This window comes from Clarias gariepinus, chromosome 7 (assembly GCF_024256425.1).
Source record: "Clarias gariepinus isolate MV-2021 ecotype Netherlands chromosome 7, CGAR_prim_01v2, whole genome shotgun sequence".
NCBI lineage: Eukaryota > Metazoa > Chordata > Actinopteri > Siluriformes > Clariidae > Clarias > Clarias gariepinus.
The window spans coordinates 16,040,902-16,058,722 of NC_071106.1; the positions used below are offsets into that span (position 1 = coordinate 16,040,902).

Here is a 17,821-nt window from a genome sequence, read left to right on the forward strand (position 1 = left end):
TTTCAAAAAAAGTTGTATATAAAGAAGAAGATTTTGAAACTTTGGTAATTTTGGCAACATCAACCTTCCACTATACGGTTTTATACTTTTTCTTTTTTTTTTAATGTGATGAATTTTTGGTGCTTCAGTATGTTTTACACTTCGTTTCAAATATGTAAACTGAATGGTGATGCAGGAAAAAAAAAGTTTGATGTATATGAATATGAAATGTTGCCATTGCTCTATCTATATAATGTAAATATGTATTTAACCTAATGTAACATCTGTAATATAAATATATATTTGTAATGTTCATGTGAATCACTGGCTACAGTCATGTCAATCAGTGGTACTGTATGTTTGCTGTATAAGTTATGCTAATCTTTAATGTGAATTTATTGAAAAGAATGCATGGGAGTGTATGGTATATCTTGAATTTTCTAATAATAAAAACATAAAAACCTTTACCTTTTAATAACCTTTCTCTCCTACTGAACAAAAATGTTGAACTTTGATGGATTTATTGAAAATGTCCAGATTTTCAGGTTTGTGTGCCAGGAATATCTAAGACACAGGTTTATAGAATGTTGCAAGATTTTTCATGCCAGCTAAAACTGGATAAAACATGCTGAAGTCTTAATCACATGGAGGTGCAGTCAGTAACCTCTGGTATGCCCTCTCTCATGCCTACTGTTAACTCTGATAGCCTGCTCAATTTTTCCCCCTTTTGTTTTCCCTGCTACATGAACACTTCAGTGCTTGTCTAGTTGGTGCCACCTTGCAACATAGTACCCCGACATAACTTGTCATGTAGCTCCTAAATGCTTTAATAGCTCGTAGTAGCAGGACATGTTTTTGAAGTGATTTAATGAGTAAAATAAAAAACAAATCTCAGTGACTTGAATGTCGTTTACACAGGCATGCAGAAATTTTAAACAAGTAAGGTTTAGCCATTAATGCATTATTGGTAATACCTACAGCTGGCCTAGTCAAAAAATGAGCGGTGGCTTCTCAACAGGTCTTTGAACAGGGTGAAAACGCCCAGGTTGTAACTCCGCTGACATTTTTTAAGTTGATCTATGATATGGTTACTGCTAGAAATCCATTTGTCTCTGGAACAGTCTTCCATCAGGTTGACCAATTAAGCCCCTTTAAAAATCAGAAATTTATTTTGAGTTTTCTCTTCTAGGCATGCTTTATACTGTACATGGGTATAAAATGTAAGATAAATTTTTTTTTATATAACAAGAAGGAAACTATCCATCCTAATATTATATAAAAAATATTGATGTCTGATTACTTATTGCAGGTCTGTGTGGCACCATGATTTGGTAGTAAAATTTGAGTTGGCTTTTTTAAGTGAAACTTTTTTTACTGAGAAGCTGATGTAGTTTTTTTTACCCACAATGTCATGCGACCACCAACTGTGAGTGGTGCTGTAGGATTTATGTCAGAAATATTGTAATTACAAGTTGTGTACTGCTGAACATCATCACAATGTCAATTACAAATCAGGAACTTTTTTTCCCCCAAAGCTGGAGACAGGTTATTAACTAAACATGGTGCTAATATGAATGTGATACATGCAGGCAGGCAGTAAAATGATGTGGTCATTTTGCATATTAACAGTTTTATGTTTATACAGTTGATAAGTTTCCCAAGTTTCCCAGTCCATTTCTTCTGCCTAAAGCACTTGAACACGAACTACATAACCTTTAAAGCTGTACACACAAACTTGAAGAACTGAAGAAAGCATCACTGAAAGCATTACTACACCTTGCTTCATCTCTACTTAAAGATAATAATGCAGCAGTGGTTTAAGCTTTGTCTGTCCAACTCTTTCATCTTTTCTTCTGTATACTCAGCCTTAGAGCTGCATGATTTGATAAAAGAATATCACAGCAATTATTGTGACACAGCATGATTGCAATTTAAACCACTATATAGCTATTCAATGTATAGTTTTGTGCTTAAACATATTTATATAAGCTAACAGCAAATAATTGGACAAATGATCTCATTAAACAGATGTTTGTCTATATTAATTATCATATTTAAAAAATAATCACATTTAAATGTTACCTGCAATAAATTGCAGCCTTTTGTGATAAAATATTTGCACAGGTCCACATTGCCAATTGTGCAGCACTTCTCATGGCAAACACGTCAGGATATAAAATTCATACCAATAACACCAAAACATTCATGTCTTTCATCTTCACAGCCAAGCCAAGCCACTGCTCTGCTGTAACTCATCACAGATGTTTTTTATATTTCTGGGATTTTGTGTTTTCAATTCTTTTATTTTGGACTTGTCATTGTCAGCATTTGGAAAATTTCTGCAAACAGTAAATAAACCTGGTCATGATCATTTAAGATTGTTAAAAATATTTCTCCTTTTAAACACATACCGTTATAACTGCACTAGTTAACACAATATCCTCCTGTCTTCCCTTCTTTCAAGAAAAATGATAATATAGTACTAAAAAAATACTGCGCTACAACTAATAAGCATATTTAAATGTTTTATGGTGGACTTTTTCTTTTAACATGTAACTTTGCAATACATAAGTTGTACAGTAGTTTCTATCAGATCTTGTTTATGCCTTGCACTTTGTGTCCTTCTCCAAGCAGAATTAATAGTTTATCTTGTTTGCAAATGAAACATCTGCAAATTTGAAATACAACCAATTTCTGTAAATCATGCTTTGATCAAATGTGCAGTACATAGCGTGACTTGACTCACTGCCCCTTGTTGACCTCTAATAAAATGAGACACACTACTCAAGTATGCAAACAGTCAAGTCACACCACATCTTCAAAATTATTTTTAGTGGATCCAATAATTAAATAATCCATTATAACAAATCAAATGTGATATGGTTTGAATATAGCACAATAAGATGTTGCATATATATATTTTAATCTGATGTTTATTTTCAGAAACTAAAAAGCAGCCATGTGTTTTTCTGGCACGAAAACCACATTGTCTCATGAAAGGTCGAGCATTGTGTTTTTTGGGATAATGTTTAGTTTTCAAATCTGTTCCAATATTTGATTTCCTATCCCTTTTGAGAAGATCAAAAATCTAATTTTTAACGATATCCAGATGAGAGAAGTAAACGTCACACCCTCATACCCTCATCAGGCACAGGTGACTCACCCTCTTCAAGATCAAACATGTGTGGGTTTGCAGAATTCAGGCACTTTTTCCTATCTCTCTCTGGACTGTTCTCTGTATTGATGATAAACAAAGGGTTGATATGGAGATGAACAGCTACAGACAAACTGCTGCGGGAGTCCTCACACATTCTTCTGCTAATGTGTTTCAGACATTTTCTTTTCTATCAACACAAAACCTGCCTTGGAATGCCACGTACATCATTTTGTATTCTTTTGTCTAACGATTTGGATACAGAATGGGATACAGGTTAGCAGAAATGGTAAAATTGGATCAAGGATCTGGTCATGTTTTATCAGCCATTAGCCACTTTTATGAGTTAAAATTATTTTTATTGGAATGACAAATACATATTCAAGCAAATGTGTAAATTACACTATGACAGTAAGCAAACAAACAAACAAACATCTAACTTCTATGAGGCCTTCTTTTTTGGGCCACTTTAACATTCTAGTCTCACATCTTAGTTTATTTTCAGGCAATGTAACACAGGATAACTAGAACCACACAAGCAGAACAGATGTAGACTGAAGGATATTTGTGAGCAGGGCAGGAAGTCACGCCAGGGAGATCAGATCCCTCCTCCAGTCTTAACAAGCTTCCATCAACCTGAAGCACGGATTTAACTATAAAGCTGGAGCACAGTCCAAGATATTTCTTCTCTTTCATTGTCACATTACTAAGTAGTCTGGCTCTATGCTTCCTGAGTCACATTGCTATTTTTTTAAACAAAGTGTGTTTTTTGAAACTGTGCGGTTCTACTGTGCATTGTGTTAGTCCTACCTACACACTATGGAAAAGCATTGAGGATGAAGCTTTGGGTATTTATTGACATGTGAAGTAAAAAAAGACTATGATAAATGGATGCTAACTAAAACCAACATGCTGCATTTCTGTTTATGGCATTGCTCAGATATAGATGGAGCCTGCTGATCCCACTTATCATTACAGGATGACAGTTTTTAGGTCGGCAGGGCAGTTTATGTTGTAGATAGTGTGAGATTTATTCTTCTTTTCCACCAGTGTAGTCACGGCCTCACCTAACTCCACGTGATTTAGGTACCCAGGGCCCATGTGGTCTGGAGTACCAACTCCTGTGTTGATCTTCACCTACGAGAAGAAAAAAATTACACAGCGTTTTTTTTTTTTTTCTCGAATAGAAATGTTTTGAGTAGCACAGAAATGAGACATTCCCAAGTTTGTGGTCATGATAGTATTTACAAGACTGAAAGACAGACCTGATTAAATTTGCAGGGAATATCTGGGTATTCTTCTCGCAAAATCTGACAAAATGCCAGAGTGCTGGCTGAGCCCACCGTCAAGAATCCTGTGCCTGGCATCAGCAGCTGATCCCCAGCGCCCCCTGGAGAGGAGAAGATTTTCCTCAGTATAATTGGATGCACGAGATATAAATAGACAAAGAACTTTATTATCCCCAAAGGAATATTGTAAAATGTAAAACAGGTAAAGTAAATGTGCATATTCTTCTATGGCATAAATTTGTTACTTAGCTATAAAATATAAAATAAATAAATATATATATATATATATACTTGTTTGGCATGCATATTAAAGTGACCCACCTGTAATAAATGTGTATGTGCAATTCGGATCATCTTTAACAAGGGGGAAGAAAGTTTTCCATGATACAAATGTGCTGAACAGAAGTGTCTCCATAACCTAATGAGCAGAGAGGAGAACCAGGGTCAGGCAAGGATTTTTTGCTTATCCGAAATACTATAAGCTGGTACTGTTGTGAAGAAAAGTCTGTTGTGTTTTGTGTATAAAATGTTAATAATAATAATAATAATAATAATAATAATAATAATAATAATAGTAACTTCAGTACTTGCTTACAAATAATTGTGTAAAGGAGTAAAGGAGTATATTACAGGAGTGATGGTTAGTACCCAGACAGTTATTAAAACTCACTGACTTTTTTTTCACTGTATACTCACCCAGATGAGCTCTTTGAGAGGCTGAGTGTGTGGCGGCCCCCCTTGCCACCAGCTAAAGCCCAGCGACGACACCACATCTGTAATCTTCCCCACTGACTTCAAAAGGGTTTGCTTCACCTCTTCAGCTTGTTCCTCTGAACCTGTGGACCAGCATCAAGACAATCCCACCCACGCTGACCAAAGATGCCCCAATTGCAGAGACACACTGGCATGTAAGATAAAATACTTACCAACATTTCCTACCAGAGTTGTGAGATTGCCTTTGGTGGAGGGTGAAACAAAGTTTCTGAGCTTGTCTAGTTTAGTCTTGTCTCTGGAGATCACGGCAACCTTAAAACCTTTGTGATTACAAGAGGAGTTTGTATTTGTATAGCACCATTCACACTCGATAAAGCAGGAGAGAATGCTTTAGATCAGTTACACTTATTGGCAATTAACAAAGTAACTTCTGTTTGCACATTGAGATCTCTGGAAAGTTAATGATCTCATCTCTTCGGAATAAAACTTTTGTTTAGCTGCAAAGGTCCTTCTTTATTTAAAAGTGGACATGCACTCTTCTTTTTCTTCCTAATATTATTATTAAAAATAAAATATTAGTTTTATAAAACATTTATTACATGAGTGAGATGAGTAACCTTTTTATATTGTTCTTCTTTAGTAGCTCATACCCCACCATCAACATGGCAAAAAATCTCAGATCTGAATTAACTCTCAATTTATAAATTTCTGCTGAAATGACTCTCACTGTTTTAGGTGCTTGCATGTTCTTACCTCTGTCCAAAAGCGCCTTCACCAGCCCGGAGCCCACAGTGCCCGCTCCACCGAGCGCCAGAACCACGCGCTCCCCGTTCGACATCACCAACACACACACGCACACACACACCTGCTCTATACTTAAACAATCAACTTTGCGGTGTGTCGATGTGTAAATGGTCATGCGGCGACGATCAGAGTTTTAAAGAGATCGCGGGTAAAATGTCCCGCCCATCTGGCACTCTAACCACGCCCCCGCGGGGTGGTACTGCCCGCCTAATGGTCTTTAATACAGGTCTGTACAATACACTTAGGAAAGGGTAATAAAGAACATGCCCGTTCATCAATGACCATGTAACCTTAAACATATACAAAATAAGGTCTTGTGAGTGGTGTATGACCGTATATTATGAGCAATTAATAATCTTTATGTTTTTGTGCTTTTCATTCTTAATATTAATTAAATTGGTGCCGTAAATAATTTTTAAAATGTGCAAAATTAAAACAAGTAAGACCTCAGAATTTACACACACTCAATATATCAAACAAGTCAATTTGTATATAAGTTCCACATTTATTATTTAAAAAGATATATACATCGATGCGAAAGACCTTGACAGGTCAGGGACGAGACAGCGATAGTCTGTGCCTTCTTTTCATTCCTCTCTTTGTTTGAGTGTAAAGTGTTACTGCGGGACACCTTATGTGGTGAAGGATCTTCACTGGGTGGAATATAAGGAAGGCTCGGTGGGGAAGCCATGTGACTTTGATCTGCCAGATACTTATCAGTGTACAGATCTAGATTCGGATCTAGCGCTGAGGGTGTATGACAAAACCTTGGATATATACAGTGAAAGGGAAGGTTCATGAGGTGCAGACATGTAGTACTCTTCAGTGTTTTGGCGCCATCTAGTGATTTTTTACTGTAATTTATTTGTACACTTGTACCCTTGCAACTTTCATGGATGCATCTTACTTGTGTATAATCTGTGTAATCTGTGAGTTAGAAATTGAAACTAAACCACGTCTGTTTTATAAATGTAGAAAACGAAAAATGATCATATCTAAAATTGTTAGATATGATCCAACATGCTATAATGCTGCTTTGTGAAAATGTTCATTATTAAAAATAGGCATTTGGTAGACACCCTTATCCAAAGCAACTTACTTTTTTTTTTTATCTTATTATACATCTGAGCAGTTTTGGGTTAAGGGCCCAACAGGGACAACTTGGTGGTTGTGGGATTTGAGCCTGGGAACCGTAGTCCAATGCCTTAACACAGAGCTAGTTACAAAATTTTGATTTTGATGGTTACATGTAATACACATAATTAACTAATTTTTTGTGATAAACATTTTATTAATTTTCACTGTCTCATGCCATTATAACTAAATTCGCAGTAGACTAATCTATGCAACCATACATTTATAAACTGTACGTGGGCACCATGGTGGTTTAGTTGTTAGCACTGTCGCTTTGCACATCCAAGTTCTGAGTCGATTCCTGCCTCGGGGTCTGTGTGCATGGAGTTTGCGTGTTCTCCCCATGCTTGGTGGGTTTACACTGGTTTCCACCCACCGTCTAAAGACAAGCATATAAGGCTAACTGGCATTCTTAAATTGCCCATAGTGTATGTGTGTGTGTGTCCTGCGATGTATTGGCGCCCTGTCCAATGTGTACTCTGTCTCGCGCCCTGAGTCTCATCCTGGGACAGACTCTGCCCCCCGCGACCCTGTTTAAAGGGTAAATCCGTGATCGTTCAGATTGCCTGTGATTGACGTAACAGGAGGTCTTCAAACTTGTAACTCCTACACAAAATTTTCCTCTCCGAGTTTCATTTCTGTGACATCACTTCAGCACGGGGGCGCTGTTAACGTATAATAAAAACAAGAAATAACTGCAAAGTTTAATTAAGTTGTATAATAATTAGCCCTATGTTTTAGGTCGTGTTATTGTGTTTTATAAATCCTTCTGAGTTTTTTCTTTTTTAATCAAATTGCGATCCACAGTGAATTATGACATAAATAAAAAAAACATTAAATTAAGCATTAACCGAACAACTTTTTCATTTAGGCTTACAGAGAGTGAGAATTGAAAAAAAAAATCAGACTTTTTGACCTTAGAATTCGGATGAACGCTCTACTGTAGAGTTTAGAAGTTGGGAAATTCCGAGTTGCGGTGTGACGTCATTTGCGGAAGTTGCGTCTAGTAGAATCTGTTTTTCGGATTTCACTTTAGACTCGGTTACCGAGTGAGACGCGCTGTCGGTCAAACTTTCTGTGTTTTAATACAACTTTGCTTGAATCCATAAACCCGAAGGAAAGTTACCGACATCAGGTTTGTTAATACGTTTTATGAGTTGAAATGTGAAAGTATAGTATTAGTCTGGTCTAGAAAAGTTGTTTAGTCGACTCACAGGAAAGTATTGACCGGAAAAATGACTCTGTTTTTACTATAACATTTAGAAACGTAACATTTATATGGCAAACTAGGTTGTTTACAAATACTGTTTTATTTTTAGTTCATTACCTAATCCAAATTTTAAAACGGCTTTCGTTTTCACTTTGTCTGTCGGCAAACGGTCCTGAGTTTATATCGTTAACTTACAGGACACTTGGCTAAACTTCTTATTTTCTTACTCTTATCATTTTTATGACGTCACATCATTTTATATAACTGTAATTTAGCTTATTGCAAAGTTGCATAGTTGAGTTTTTTATTAAATGTTACAGAAAGTAATACAAATAGATAATTCAAATTACCTATAATATAATATCTATAATTCAAAAATAGAAAATTTATGATTACTGAAACGCAGAGTCTATTATTATAATAATATATGTTTTGTCAAATCTCTCTTAAGGGGTTGTACTATCTATATAAAGAATCAGCCCAGAGGATGCTGATACGTTTTTATATGTATTTGTTTAAAACGTCTTTTTTTTTCTTTGTTCTGTTTTCAGTATGAGTGCTGGCATGAGAAAAACTGGGATTGGTTGCTTGGAAATTTATCAGGCCAACCTGGAACATCGAATTCAACAAGGCGAGTGGGATCTGGTGTGCCGAGAGGAAGAGCTGTGTAAGGAAGTTGAGACGCTTCTGTCAGAATGCAGTACACAGAACGTCTACTCTCAGCTTGGGCTAGACACACTGTCTGTGATCGAAGCCTCACTCCAAGCATCACAACACACATTGAGCTTCCACAGGCTTAACAGCCTTGTTAAGGCGTTCGAGGTTCTCGAGCTCGCAGCACTAAATCTTTATTTATGCCCATGGCGGAAGGAGTACAAGGTGGTGAAGGTAGGCCGATTTAGTTGAATTTGTGGACATGTTTGAAATGGGATAAAGAAGATTGATATTACAATTTATTTTATGATATGTAAAGTCTAATCTGAGAATCCAACTTTCTTCTTTTTAGATGTTCTCAGGTATGTTCACTCACTGTGTCAAACCTGCTCTGACAGCACAGCAAGCTCAAGAACTGTTCGCGTTACTTGGTTACCAGCCAGCAGGCAACGACGAGGAGGAGCTGAGACTAAGCACAAAACCAGTTCCTTCACATGTCCTTCTCCAGCTGGCATATGCCTTTTTCACTGCTCGTATAGAGTGCCAGCTGCTACTTACTGCTGTGGCTTCCTTGGATGGCAGCATGGCGTGCATGCTCCAACTCATTCAGGAAAGAAAGCGTGGCTACACTTTTCAAACAGCACTGGACAGCGCTAAAAGAATGCTGGAGCCTGCTCCCTGTGATACACCCTCAGCGCTAGATCCGAATCTAGATCTGTACACTGATAAGTATCTGGCAGATCAAAGTCACATGGCTTCCCCACCGAGCCTTCCTTATATTCCACCCAGTGAAGATCCTTCACCACATAAGGTGTCCCGCAGTAACACTTTACACTCAAACAAAGAGAGGAATGAAAAGAAGGCACAGACTATCGCTGTCTCGTCCCTGACCTGTCAAATCAAATCAGTGCCAAAGAAGATCGATTCAGGTCTAAAGACATGTGAAAATGACAGACAGTTTACAACAATGTGTAATGCCCAGCTTAGTGCAGCAAATGAAGGACACCATGTGTGTAACTGTTTGTCATATGACCCGTGTCCTAAACAATGCCTCCGCTGCCAAGAAATTCATAGTGTGAATTGTCCAGGTTTAACGAGCTGTATTGAGCAAGATCATGAGGTTGTTTTTGCACAGCAGCCCATGATGCCTACAGTATTCCAGTCCAGACAGGACCAGACACAACACTGGGAAAAACCAGCAAAAGATGGTCTAAAGCAACACAGCTGTATAAACAATCCCAGCAACGATTTCTTCTCTGTGTGTCATGATTGTCATTATATCCATGACCTACAATGTGAGGAAGTTGTAAGTTGTCTCTGTGCACATCATAATGTGCAAAAAACAGGACAGGTGCAGCCAGCTGAAAGCAAAGTGACCACACATACATGTATTACGGCAAAAGATACAGACTATATAGTCTGCCATACATGTAACAAATCCCACAGTATCTTCTGTAATGAAGCAAACGGCTGCCAAATATCTGAACACAATGTGGAATATCTGCTTGACAGCAACAAAGCAATTCAAACCAAGCCAATGCCTTTTCACCAGTGCTGTACATCCGCAGAGAAAAAGTTTGCCTGCCTAACTTGCAGAGTTTTTCATGCCTTTTCCTGTGACGATAATCAGTGCCAAAGAAAACATGAAGTGCAGGATCTTAAGTACACATGCTACACATGCTCAGACTCTAGGCTCTACATTCTATGTAGGTATTGCTGCGCACAACTTTGCAAAAACTGTTGGTTTAAAGACCCCCTGGACTGCATATGCGGCATGCCTTTTGTGAACACCCCTGTTTAAAAGAATAACTAACCACTTTTATATTTATCTAGCTGCTTTAAAAGCACTTTATCAGAGTTTCACTGTTACTATGGCCAAATTTTAGTAGCTGAATTTACTAGACAGACAAACACTGACTTATTGGTATTTTAAAAAGTGTGTTGCTTCGTAGTATATTTGTTGGAAAAAAAAAGGTAATATTATCAGACTACTGGTATGCTTCTTAACGGCTCTGAAGCTTAAGTTTAATACAAGACTGAACTGTGCATTTGCTCCCTCAATTAAGATACATCTTAATGACCCTTTTTTTCTGTGTATTCTAACTGCTCTCCTGAGCTTGAGGAAGCACACACACACCCCTCACAGTGTTGCATCCCCCCCAATATCCAATCAGTAATTTTCAACTTAGCTGACACCTTAAATCAGGCTTTTGTGTGGTTATGGATTAAATTGTCTGGTGGTGTAAATGTCTAATATTGTTGGATTCTTCTTATAAATTTCTATAAAACTTTAATTGCACTTTTTATAACATCAGAAAGTTAAATGTTATCTAGTTATGTAATAATAAAATAAAAAGATTCAAACAATAACAAGTATGTAATTTTTTTTTATGCAGTTATTCATTGTATTCCTCCCAGTTAACATTAATAAACGTTTTACTGTCCATGCGGTCAACATAAAGAATTCCATCGAGGTGATCCATCTCGTGCTGTAATATCCTTGCTGGCCAGCCACTCGTTTGCCAGGTGACAGGCTCAGCTTTTTCATTCAGACCTATAAAAAGAAAAATTATCAGAGGGTTATGTTGCTAGCTAGATTAGTGCTGTAGTTGTACAGTTACAATTCATCTGTTCATCTTTATTAAACACTTAACAAGCATTGACCATGAAATGAGATAGATGAGACACCAGTCTATTAGTGATGGTGAGGTGAAGCCTCATTTAGGTGTCGCGGCTTCCCAGCCAATAGTTTCACCAAAAGGTTAGTTTCATGAAGCTTCATTCAAGGCCTCATTGTTCTGCCATCTAGTGAACAAATTTGTGTAGCAACTAGATCAGAACAACTCAAGCAGCACAATGTGGATATGCAGCTGCAAGTACTGTAATGTTGCATTTATCATTGAAAGGCGTGTCAGTTGTGTGTGTGTTGTTTAAAAAATCCATTGTTCAAGAGAGTGTTTGTGCATATGATGACCATCTCTAAATCTTTACAAAAATAGCTCAAGATCTAGAATGAAAAGGAAATATAAAGAAAAAAATAGCGAAATCCTTTTCTTACCTATATATATATATATATATATATATATATATAATATATATATATATATATATATATATATATATATATAATATATATACACAGAGTGGTGTTCAAAATAATAGCAGTGTGTTGAAAAAAGTGAGTAAAGCTTAAATCACATAAATGCATTGGACACCCTGCACGTTCTATTCTGAATCACAACATGAAGAAAAATGTGCTAAATGTATTATTAGTTTAATGTAAGTAAAGAAAAACAAATATTAGTCTGTTCGAAAAAAAATAGCAGTGTGGAGTTAAATTAAAGAGGTAAATTATTCCGTTACCTGTGAATACTGTTACTATTAGAAGACGTCTAAACCACTGTATGTGAAGTCAATCTATCAGCAAGAAGCCCCCGCAAAGTCCCATTGTTGAAAAAAAGACGTGCTGAAGAGGTTACAGTTCACCAAAGAACACATTGACTGGCCTAAAGAGAAATTGTGCAATATTTTGTGGACTGATGAAAGCAAGATTGTTCTTCTTGGGTCTAGAGGCCGCAGAAAGTTTGTCAGGCAACCCCCAAACACTAAATTCAAGCTACAGTACACTGTGAAGACAGTGAAGCATTGAGGCACAAGCATCATGATATGGGAATGCTTCCCGTACTATGGTGTTGGGCCTATTTATCACATTTCAGGGATTATGGATCAATTTGAGTACATCAGGATACTTAAAGAGGTCATGTTGCCTTATTCCGAAAAGAGGAAATGCCCTTAAAATGGGTGTTTCAACAAGACAACAACCCCAAACACACCAGTAAGTGAGCAGCATCTTGGTTCCAGACCAACAAAATTAACGTTATGGAGTGTCCAGCCCAATCCCCAGACACTAATTTAATAGAAAACTTGTGGGCTGACAATAAAAATGCTGTTTCTAAGGCAAAACCAAGAAATGCAGAGTAATTGTGGCATGTAGTACAATTGTTGATTCTCAGAAACCATGGTTATACAACTAACTATTAGTTCAAAGATTCACAAGAAAGAACTTCAAGCATTTTTGTTTAAATAATAAATTCATCACTTTATAAAGATGAATGATGACACTGCTATATTTTTGAACAGACTAATATTTGTTTTTTTTCACTTACATGAAACTAATAATACATTTAGCACATTTTTCTTCATGTTGTGGTTCAGAATAGAATGTGCAGGGTGTCCAATGCATTTGTGTGTGATTTAAATTAAAAGTTATTATATGGGTGTGGAGCTTTACTCACTTTTTTCAACACTGCTTTTATTTTTAACACCACTGTATATATATAAAATGTATGTATGTATGTATATATATATATATATATATATATATATATATATATTAGTGCTGTCAAAATTAGTGCGTTAACGCATGCGATTAATTTGAAATATTTAATGCATTAAAAAAAATTAACGCGGTTGCAGTTTTTTTTTATTTCCTGTTGTGGCCGACGTGTGTTCAACGTGCAAAGAAGTATGGATAAGAACAATCTCTACAGGGCCGAAACAATCTCTACAGGGCCTCGCCAATGTAAATTGCATTGATTGTTTTGAAATTCAAATGACACAAATGGCACATACCTGTGTTTTTATTTCTGTAATAAATATGGCTTTCAAGCCAACAGTTAATTTGGAGAATATTGATGGTTTATTGCAGGTATGTTGTTTACATGAGAAAATCTGTGTTACAAGTTAAACAAAAATTCCAATAAACAATCATATTTGAATTTAAATAGTTTCATTGTCTTGAGTTTACATTAATTATTTACATTTAAATATCCAAAAAGTTTCAGTCTTTTAATTGTGATTAATCGCGATTAATTGCAAAAAATTGTGCGATTAATTAGTTACTTTTTTTTAATCGATTGACAGCACTAATATATATATATATACACACAACAAAAATATAAACGTAACACCTTTGGTTTCTGCTCCGATTTTTCATGAGATGGACTTAAAGATCTAAAATTCATTCCAGATACACAATATTACCATTTCTCTCAAACATTGTTCACAAATCAGTCTAAATGTGTGATAGTGAGCACTTCTGCTTTGCTGAGATAATCCATCCCACCTCACAGGTGTGCCACATCAAGATGCTGATCTGACATCATGAGTAGTGCACAGGTGTACCTTATACTGCCCACAATAAAAGGCCACCCTGGAATGTGCAGTTTTGTCTCACAGCAAAATGCTACAAGCATTGAGGGAGCGTGCTGACAGCAGGAATGTCAACCAGATCTGTTGCGCGAGAAAAAAAACTCCAAATCTACATGGCCCTGTGTGAAAAAGTGATTGCCCCCCTTTTTAAAAAATAACTTAACTGTGGTTTATCACACTTTCAGTTCAATTTCTGTAGTCACCTCCAGGCCTGATTACTGCCACACCTGTTTCAATCGAGAAATCACTTAAATAGGAGCTACCTGACACAGAGAACTAGACCAAAAGCACCTCAAAAGCTAGACATCATGCCAAGATCCAAAGAAATTCAGGAACAAATGAGAACAAAAGTAATTGAGATCTATCAGTCTGGTAAAGGTTATAAAGTCATTTCTAAAGCTTTGGGACTCCAGCGAACCACAGTGAGAGCCATTATCCACAAATGGCAAAAACATGGAACAGTGGTGAACCTTCCCAGGAGTGGCCGGCTGACCAAAATTACCCCAAGAGCGCAGAGACAACTCATCCGAGAGGCCACAAAAGACCCCAGGACAACATCTAAAGAACTGCAGGCTCACTTGCCTCAATTAAGGTCAGTGTTCACGACTCCACCATAAGAAAGAGACTGGGCAAAAACGGCCTGCATGGGAGATTTCCAGGCGCAAACCACTTTTAAGCAGAAAGAACATTAAAGCTCGTCTCAATTTTGCTAAAAAAACATCTCAATGATTGCCAAGACTTTTGGGAAAATACCTTGTGGACCGACGAGACAAAAGTTTAACTTTTTGGAAGGTGCGTGTCCCGTTACATCTGGCGTAAAAGTAACACAGCATTTCAGAAAAAGAACATCATACCAACAGTAAAATATGGTGGTGGTAGTGTGATGGTCTGGGGTTGTTTTGCTGCTTCAGGACCTGGAAGGCTTGCTGTGATAGATGGAACCATGAATTCTACTGTCTACCAAAAAATCCTGAAGGAGAATGTCCGGCCATCGGTTCGTCAACTCAAGCTGAAGCGATCTTGGGTGCTGCAGCAGGACAATGACCCAAAACACACCAGCAAATCCACATTGGCTGAAGAAAAACAAAATGAAGACTTTGGAGTGGCCTAGTCAAAGTCCTGACCTGAATCCTATTGAGATGTTGTGGCATGACCTTAAAAAGGCGGTTCATGCTAGAAAACCCTCAAATAAAGCTGAATTACAACAATTCTGCAAAGATGAGTGGGCCAAAATTCCTCCAGAGCGCTGTAAAAGACTCGTTGCAAGTTATCGCAAACGCTTGATTGCAGTTATTGCTGCTAAGGGTGGCCCAATCAGTTATTAGGTTCAGGGGGCAATTACTTTTTCACACAGGGCCATGTAGGTTTGGATTTTTTTCTCCCTAAATAATAAAAACCATCATTTAAAAACTGCATTTTGTGTTTACTTGTGTTACCTTTGACTAATAGTTAAATGTGTTTGATGATCAGAAACATTTTGTGTGACAAACATGCAAAAGAATAAGAAATCAGGAAGGGGGCAAATAGTTTTTCACACCACTGTATAATGAATACAAACATGAATACAACTAACAAGCCACTGTTTAGAATATTTAAACTGAATATATAAACCTGCCAGTCAGTTTTAAGGATTCAATAAACAAATCAAAGATTAAAACACAATAAAGAAAACAATACAATAACACTAGATAAATTGAGATCATTAATATGGTTTAAATGGTAAATTCATCACCTCATAAAGATGTATTTCTTTACATAGGAGAAGTGGTATGGAAAACAACTGAGTGAATGTTGCAGTAGAAGAAAGCATCAATAAAGTGAGTAAATGTTCTACCTGTCTGTGAGGTGAAGTGAGTTTCCAGTCTTTAATAAAGAAGACAAACATTAAACTGCCCTCTTGGACATAATCTAGTAATCTAGTAACCTCTGTGGTCAAACTAGGGACTGTAGAGGCCAATGGTGACCATTTTTTATGACCTCTGGTCAACACACGCATATTCACACACTACAGGCTATTTGGAAAGACTAATTAGCCTAAGCCACTCTGCTGCCAGACTGTGTGCATGCGGACATGGAATGGACTGGTGTCCCACTTAGCCTGTGTAAACTCTGACCAGGGTAAAGAGGTGTGAACAGAACATTAGACTTGTCACCTGAAACCTCGACAGAGGTGTAACGTGGGACGGAAGCCGAGAAGCCCGAGATGCTCTCACAGGCCTCCTGGAAGGTGACAGTGTGTCCACTCAGCACACGGAGCTGAGGATTAATGAAGACCTTCAGGGGCACTGCGACCAGACCGCGGGCTTCGATGGCAGCCGGAGGGTTCTCATGTAGCATGTTCTCGGAATACTCCAACGCGACGATGCGCAGAGGAACCCCGAGCTGCGGCGCGCTCAGTCCCACACACTTCAGCCTGCGCATCACCGTTACCATGGTGCTAATGACGCGCTGCACTTCCGCTCCCTGTACAGCTTCCGGCTCCACATCTGCAGCTCTGCAACGCAGCACCGGGTCTCCGACCTGACACACGTGACTGTACGGGGGAGCTTTGGGTGCGATTATTTTCCTTTTAACATACTGCAGATACGAGCGCGTTTTCACTCCGGTGGACTGAGCCCGTATCGGTACAGTGCATCTTTGAGGACACGGACAGGAAGTCCTGCTGCTGGAGGACAAATCATTTCTGACTTTTAGCATGCAAGCTAGAAATGTCCTCGTATGTCTGTTCATTATCAGCGCAGCTTCTCAGCTCCTCGGTCTGCCTGGGGAAATGTATAACACCCATAAACACAGTACTCGAACGAGTAAAGAATATTATTTATTTATTTTTTATCTTTCAAAAATCAAATTCAGAGCCTACCTCTTCTCTCCTCACTTATTCGTCCACACTGTGATCCAACATGGCCGTTAAACATAAACATTACTTTCCCCTTCAAAATAAAAGTGCAGGAAATACGGTTAGAAAATCTATAATCCTGAATAATCCAAATAATGAGATAATAATTTTAGCGACAGTGATGTATATTCTAAAATGTTCTCTATACACACATTACAAAAGTGTTTTGAAGTTAAGCCCTTATTTGTTACATATACACTACTGCACAGTGATTTTTTTTTAATCTTTTTCACATATTCCAGAAAGGCAGCACAGTGGTTTAGTGGTTAGCATTGTGGCCTCGCACGTCCAGGATACAGTGACAGATAGACTGGGTTAAGGGGCCTCACTCAAGGGCCAAACAGCGTCAGACTGTTAGAGCTAGAGCTTGAACCACAACCTTCTGATCAGCAACTCGGATCCTTAACACAAAGAGCTACCCCTTAACACACCGCCCATATATGTATGTACAGTATTAGTGCCTATTTTGTACCTATGTCTTAGTGCTATGGACAGCAATATGATAATATTGTATGTACAAGTTGTCACAAAAATCTCTATATGGCTTTTATTTAATCATGGAAAACTGCTTCATGAAACTGAAAACATAAATTGCTTTCTCAAGATTCTCCTGGCCACTTCAGTCACCAATAAAGCTCCAGACAACACAATAAATTACATGCAATACAGATAGTATTACACAACATACAACAAAAAACAATAAATCAGAACCATATAAAACATATGAAATAAGAGATAGAAAATAGAACTATTAAAAAACACTAACATTTACCAAA

The 17,821-nt window shown here is 37.6% G+C and overlaps 3 protein-coding genes across 3 annotated transcripts; 1 reads left to right on the forward strand and 2 right to left on the reverse strand.

The window, feature by feature from the left end:
• Positions 1-3,470: 3,470 nt before the first annotated feature.
• Positions 3,471-6,036, reverse strand: si:dkey-238o13.4 (uncharacterized protein LOC560780 homolog). Its single transcript, XM_053499751.1, has 6 exons — positions 5,890-6,036; positions 5,349-5,456; positions 5,119-5,258; positions 4,744-4,840; positions 4,399-4,523; positions 3,471-4,270 (listed from the first exon to the last, which is right to left on the reverse strand). Exons 1-6 carry the CDS (start codon positions 5,972-5,974, stop codon positions 4,106-4,108), a joined length of 720 nt encoding a protein of 239 aa, XP_053355726.1. The 5' UTR covers positions 5,975-6,036; the 3' UTR covers positions 3,471-4,105.
• A 2,029-nt stretch (positions 6,037-8,065) lies between these two features.
• Positions 8,066-11,239, forward strand: spata2l (spermatogenesis associated 2-like). Its single transcript, XM_053501071.1, has 3 exons — positions 8,066-8,209; positions 8,836-9,172; positions 9,291-11,239. Exons 2-3 carry the CDS (start codon positions 8,837-8,839, stop codon positions 10,737-10,739), a joined length of 1,785 nt encoding a protein of 594 aa, XP_053357046.1. The 5' UTR covers positions 8,066-8,209; position 8,836; the 3' UTR covers positions 10,740-11,239.
• Positions 11,240-11,327: 88 nt separating this feature from the next.
• Positions 11,328-17,056, reverse strand: pdf (peptide deformylase, mitochondrial). Its single transcript, XM_053501072.1, has 3 exons — positions 17,010-17,056; positions 16,303-16,911; positions 11,328-11,492 (listed from the first exon to the last, which is right to left on the reverse strand). The coding sequence occupies exons 2-3, from the start codon at positions 16,877-16,879 to the stop codon at positions 11,335-11,337; spliced, it is 735 nt and encodes a 244-aa protein (XP_053357047.1). The 5' UTR covers positions 16,880-16,911; positions 17,010-17,056; the 3' UTR covers positions 11,328-11,334.
• Between the last annotated feature and the right edge of the window lie 765 nt (positions 17,057-17,821).

Excerpts from the sequence above, each read along its gene's own strand:
- pdf (XM_053501072.1), bottom strand. The coding sequence starts at position 16,879 with ATGAACAGACATACGAGGACATTTCTAGCTTGCATGCTAAAAGTCAGA. Across the intron at positions 11,493-16,302 it reads CACCTCTGTCGAGGTTTCAG|GTCTGAATGAAAAAGCTGAG; the intron begins GTGACAAGTCTA and ends TTCTTTTTATAG.
- si:dkey-238o13.4 (XM_053499751.1), bottom strand. The coding sequence starts at position 5,974 with ATGTCGAACGGGGAGCGCGTGGTTCTGGCGCTCGGTGGAGCGGGCACT. Across the intron at positions 5,457-5,889 it reads GAAGGCGCTTTTGGACAGAG|GTTTTAAGGTTGCCGTGATC; the intron begins GTAAGAACATGC and ends GTAATCACAAAG. Across the intron at positions 4,524-4,743 it reads CACATACACATTTATTACAG|GGGGCGCTGGGGATCAGCTG; the intron begins GTGGGTCACTTT and ends TCTCCTCTCCAG.
- spata2l (XM_053501071.1), top strand. The coding sequence starts at position 8,837 with ATGAGTGCTGGCATGAGAAAAACTGGGATTGGTTGCTTGGAAATTTAT. Across the intron at positions 9,173-9,290 it reads AGGAGTACAAGGTGGTGAAG|ATGTTCTCAGGTATGTTCAC; the intron begins GTAGGCCGATTT and ends TCTTCTTTTTAG.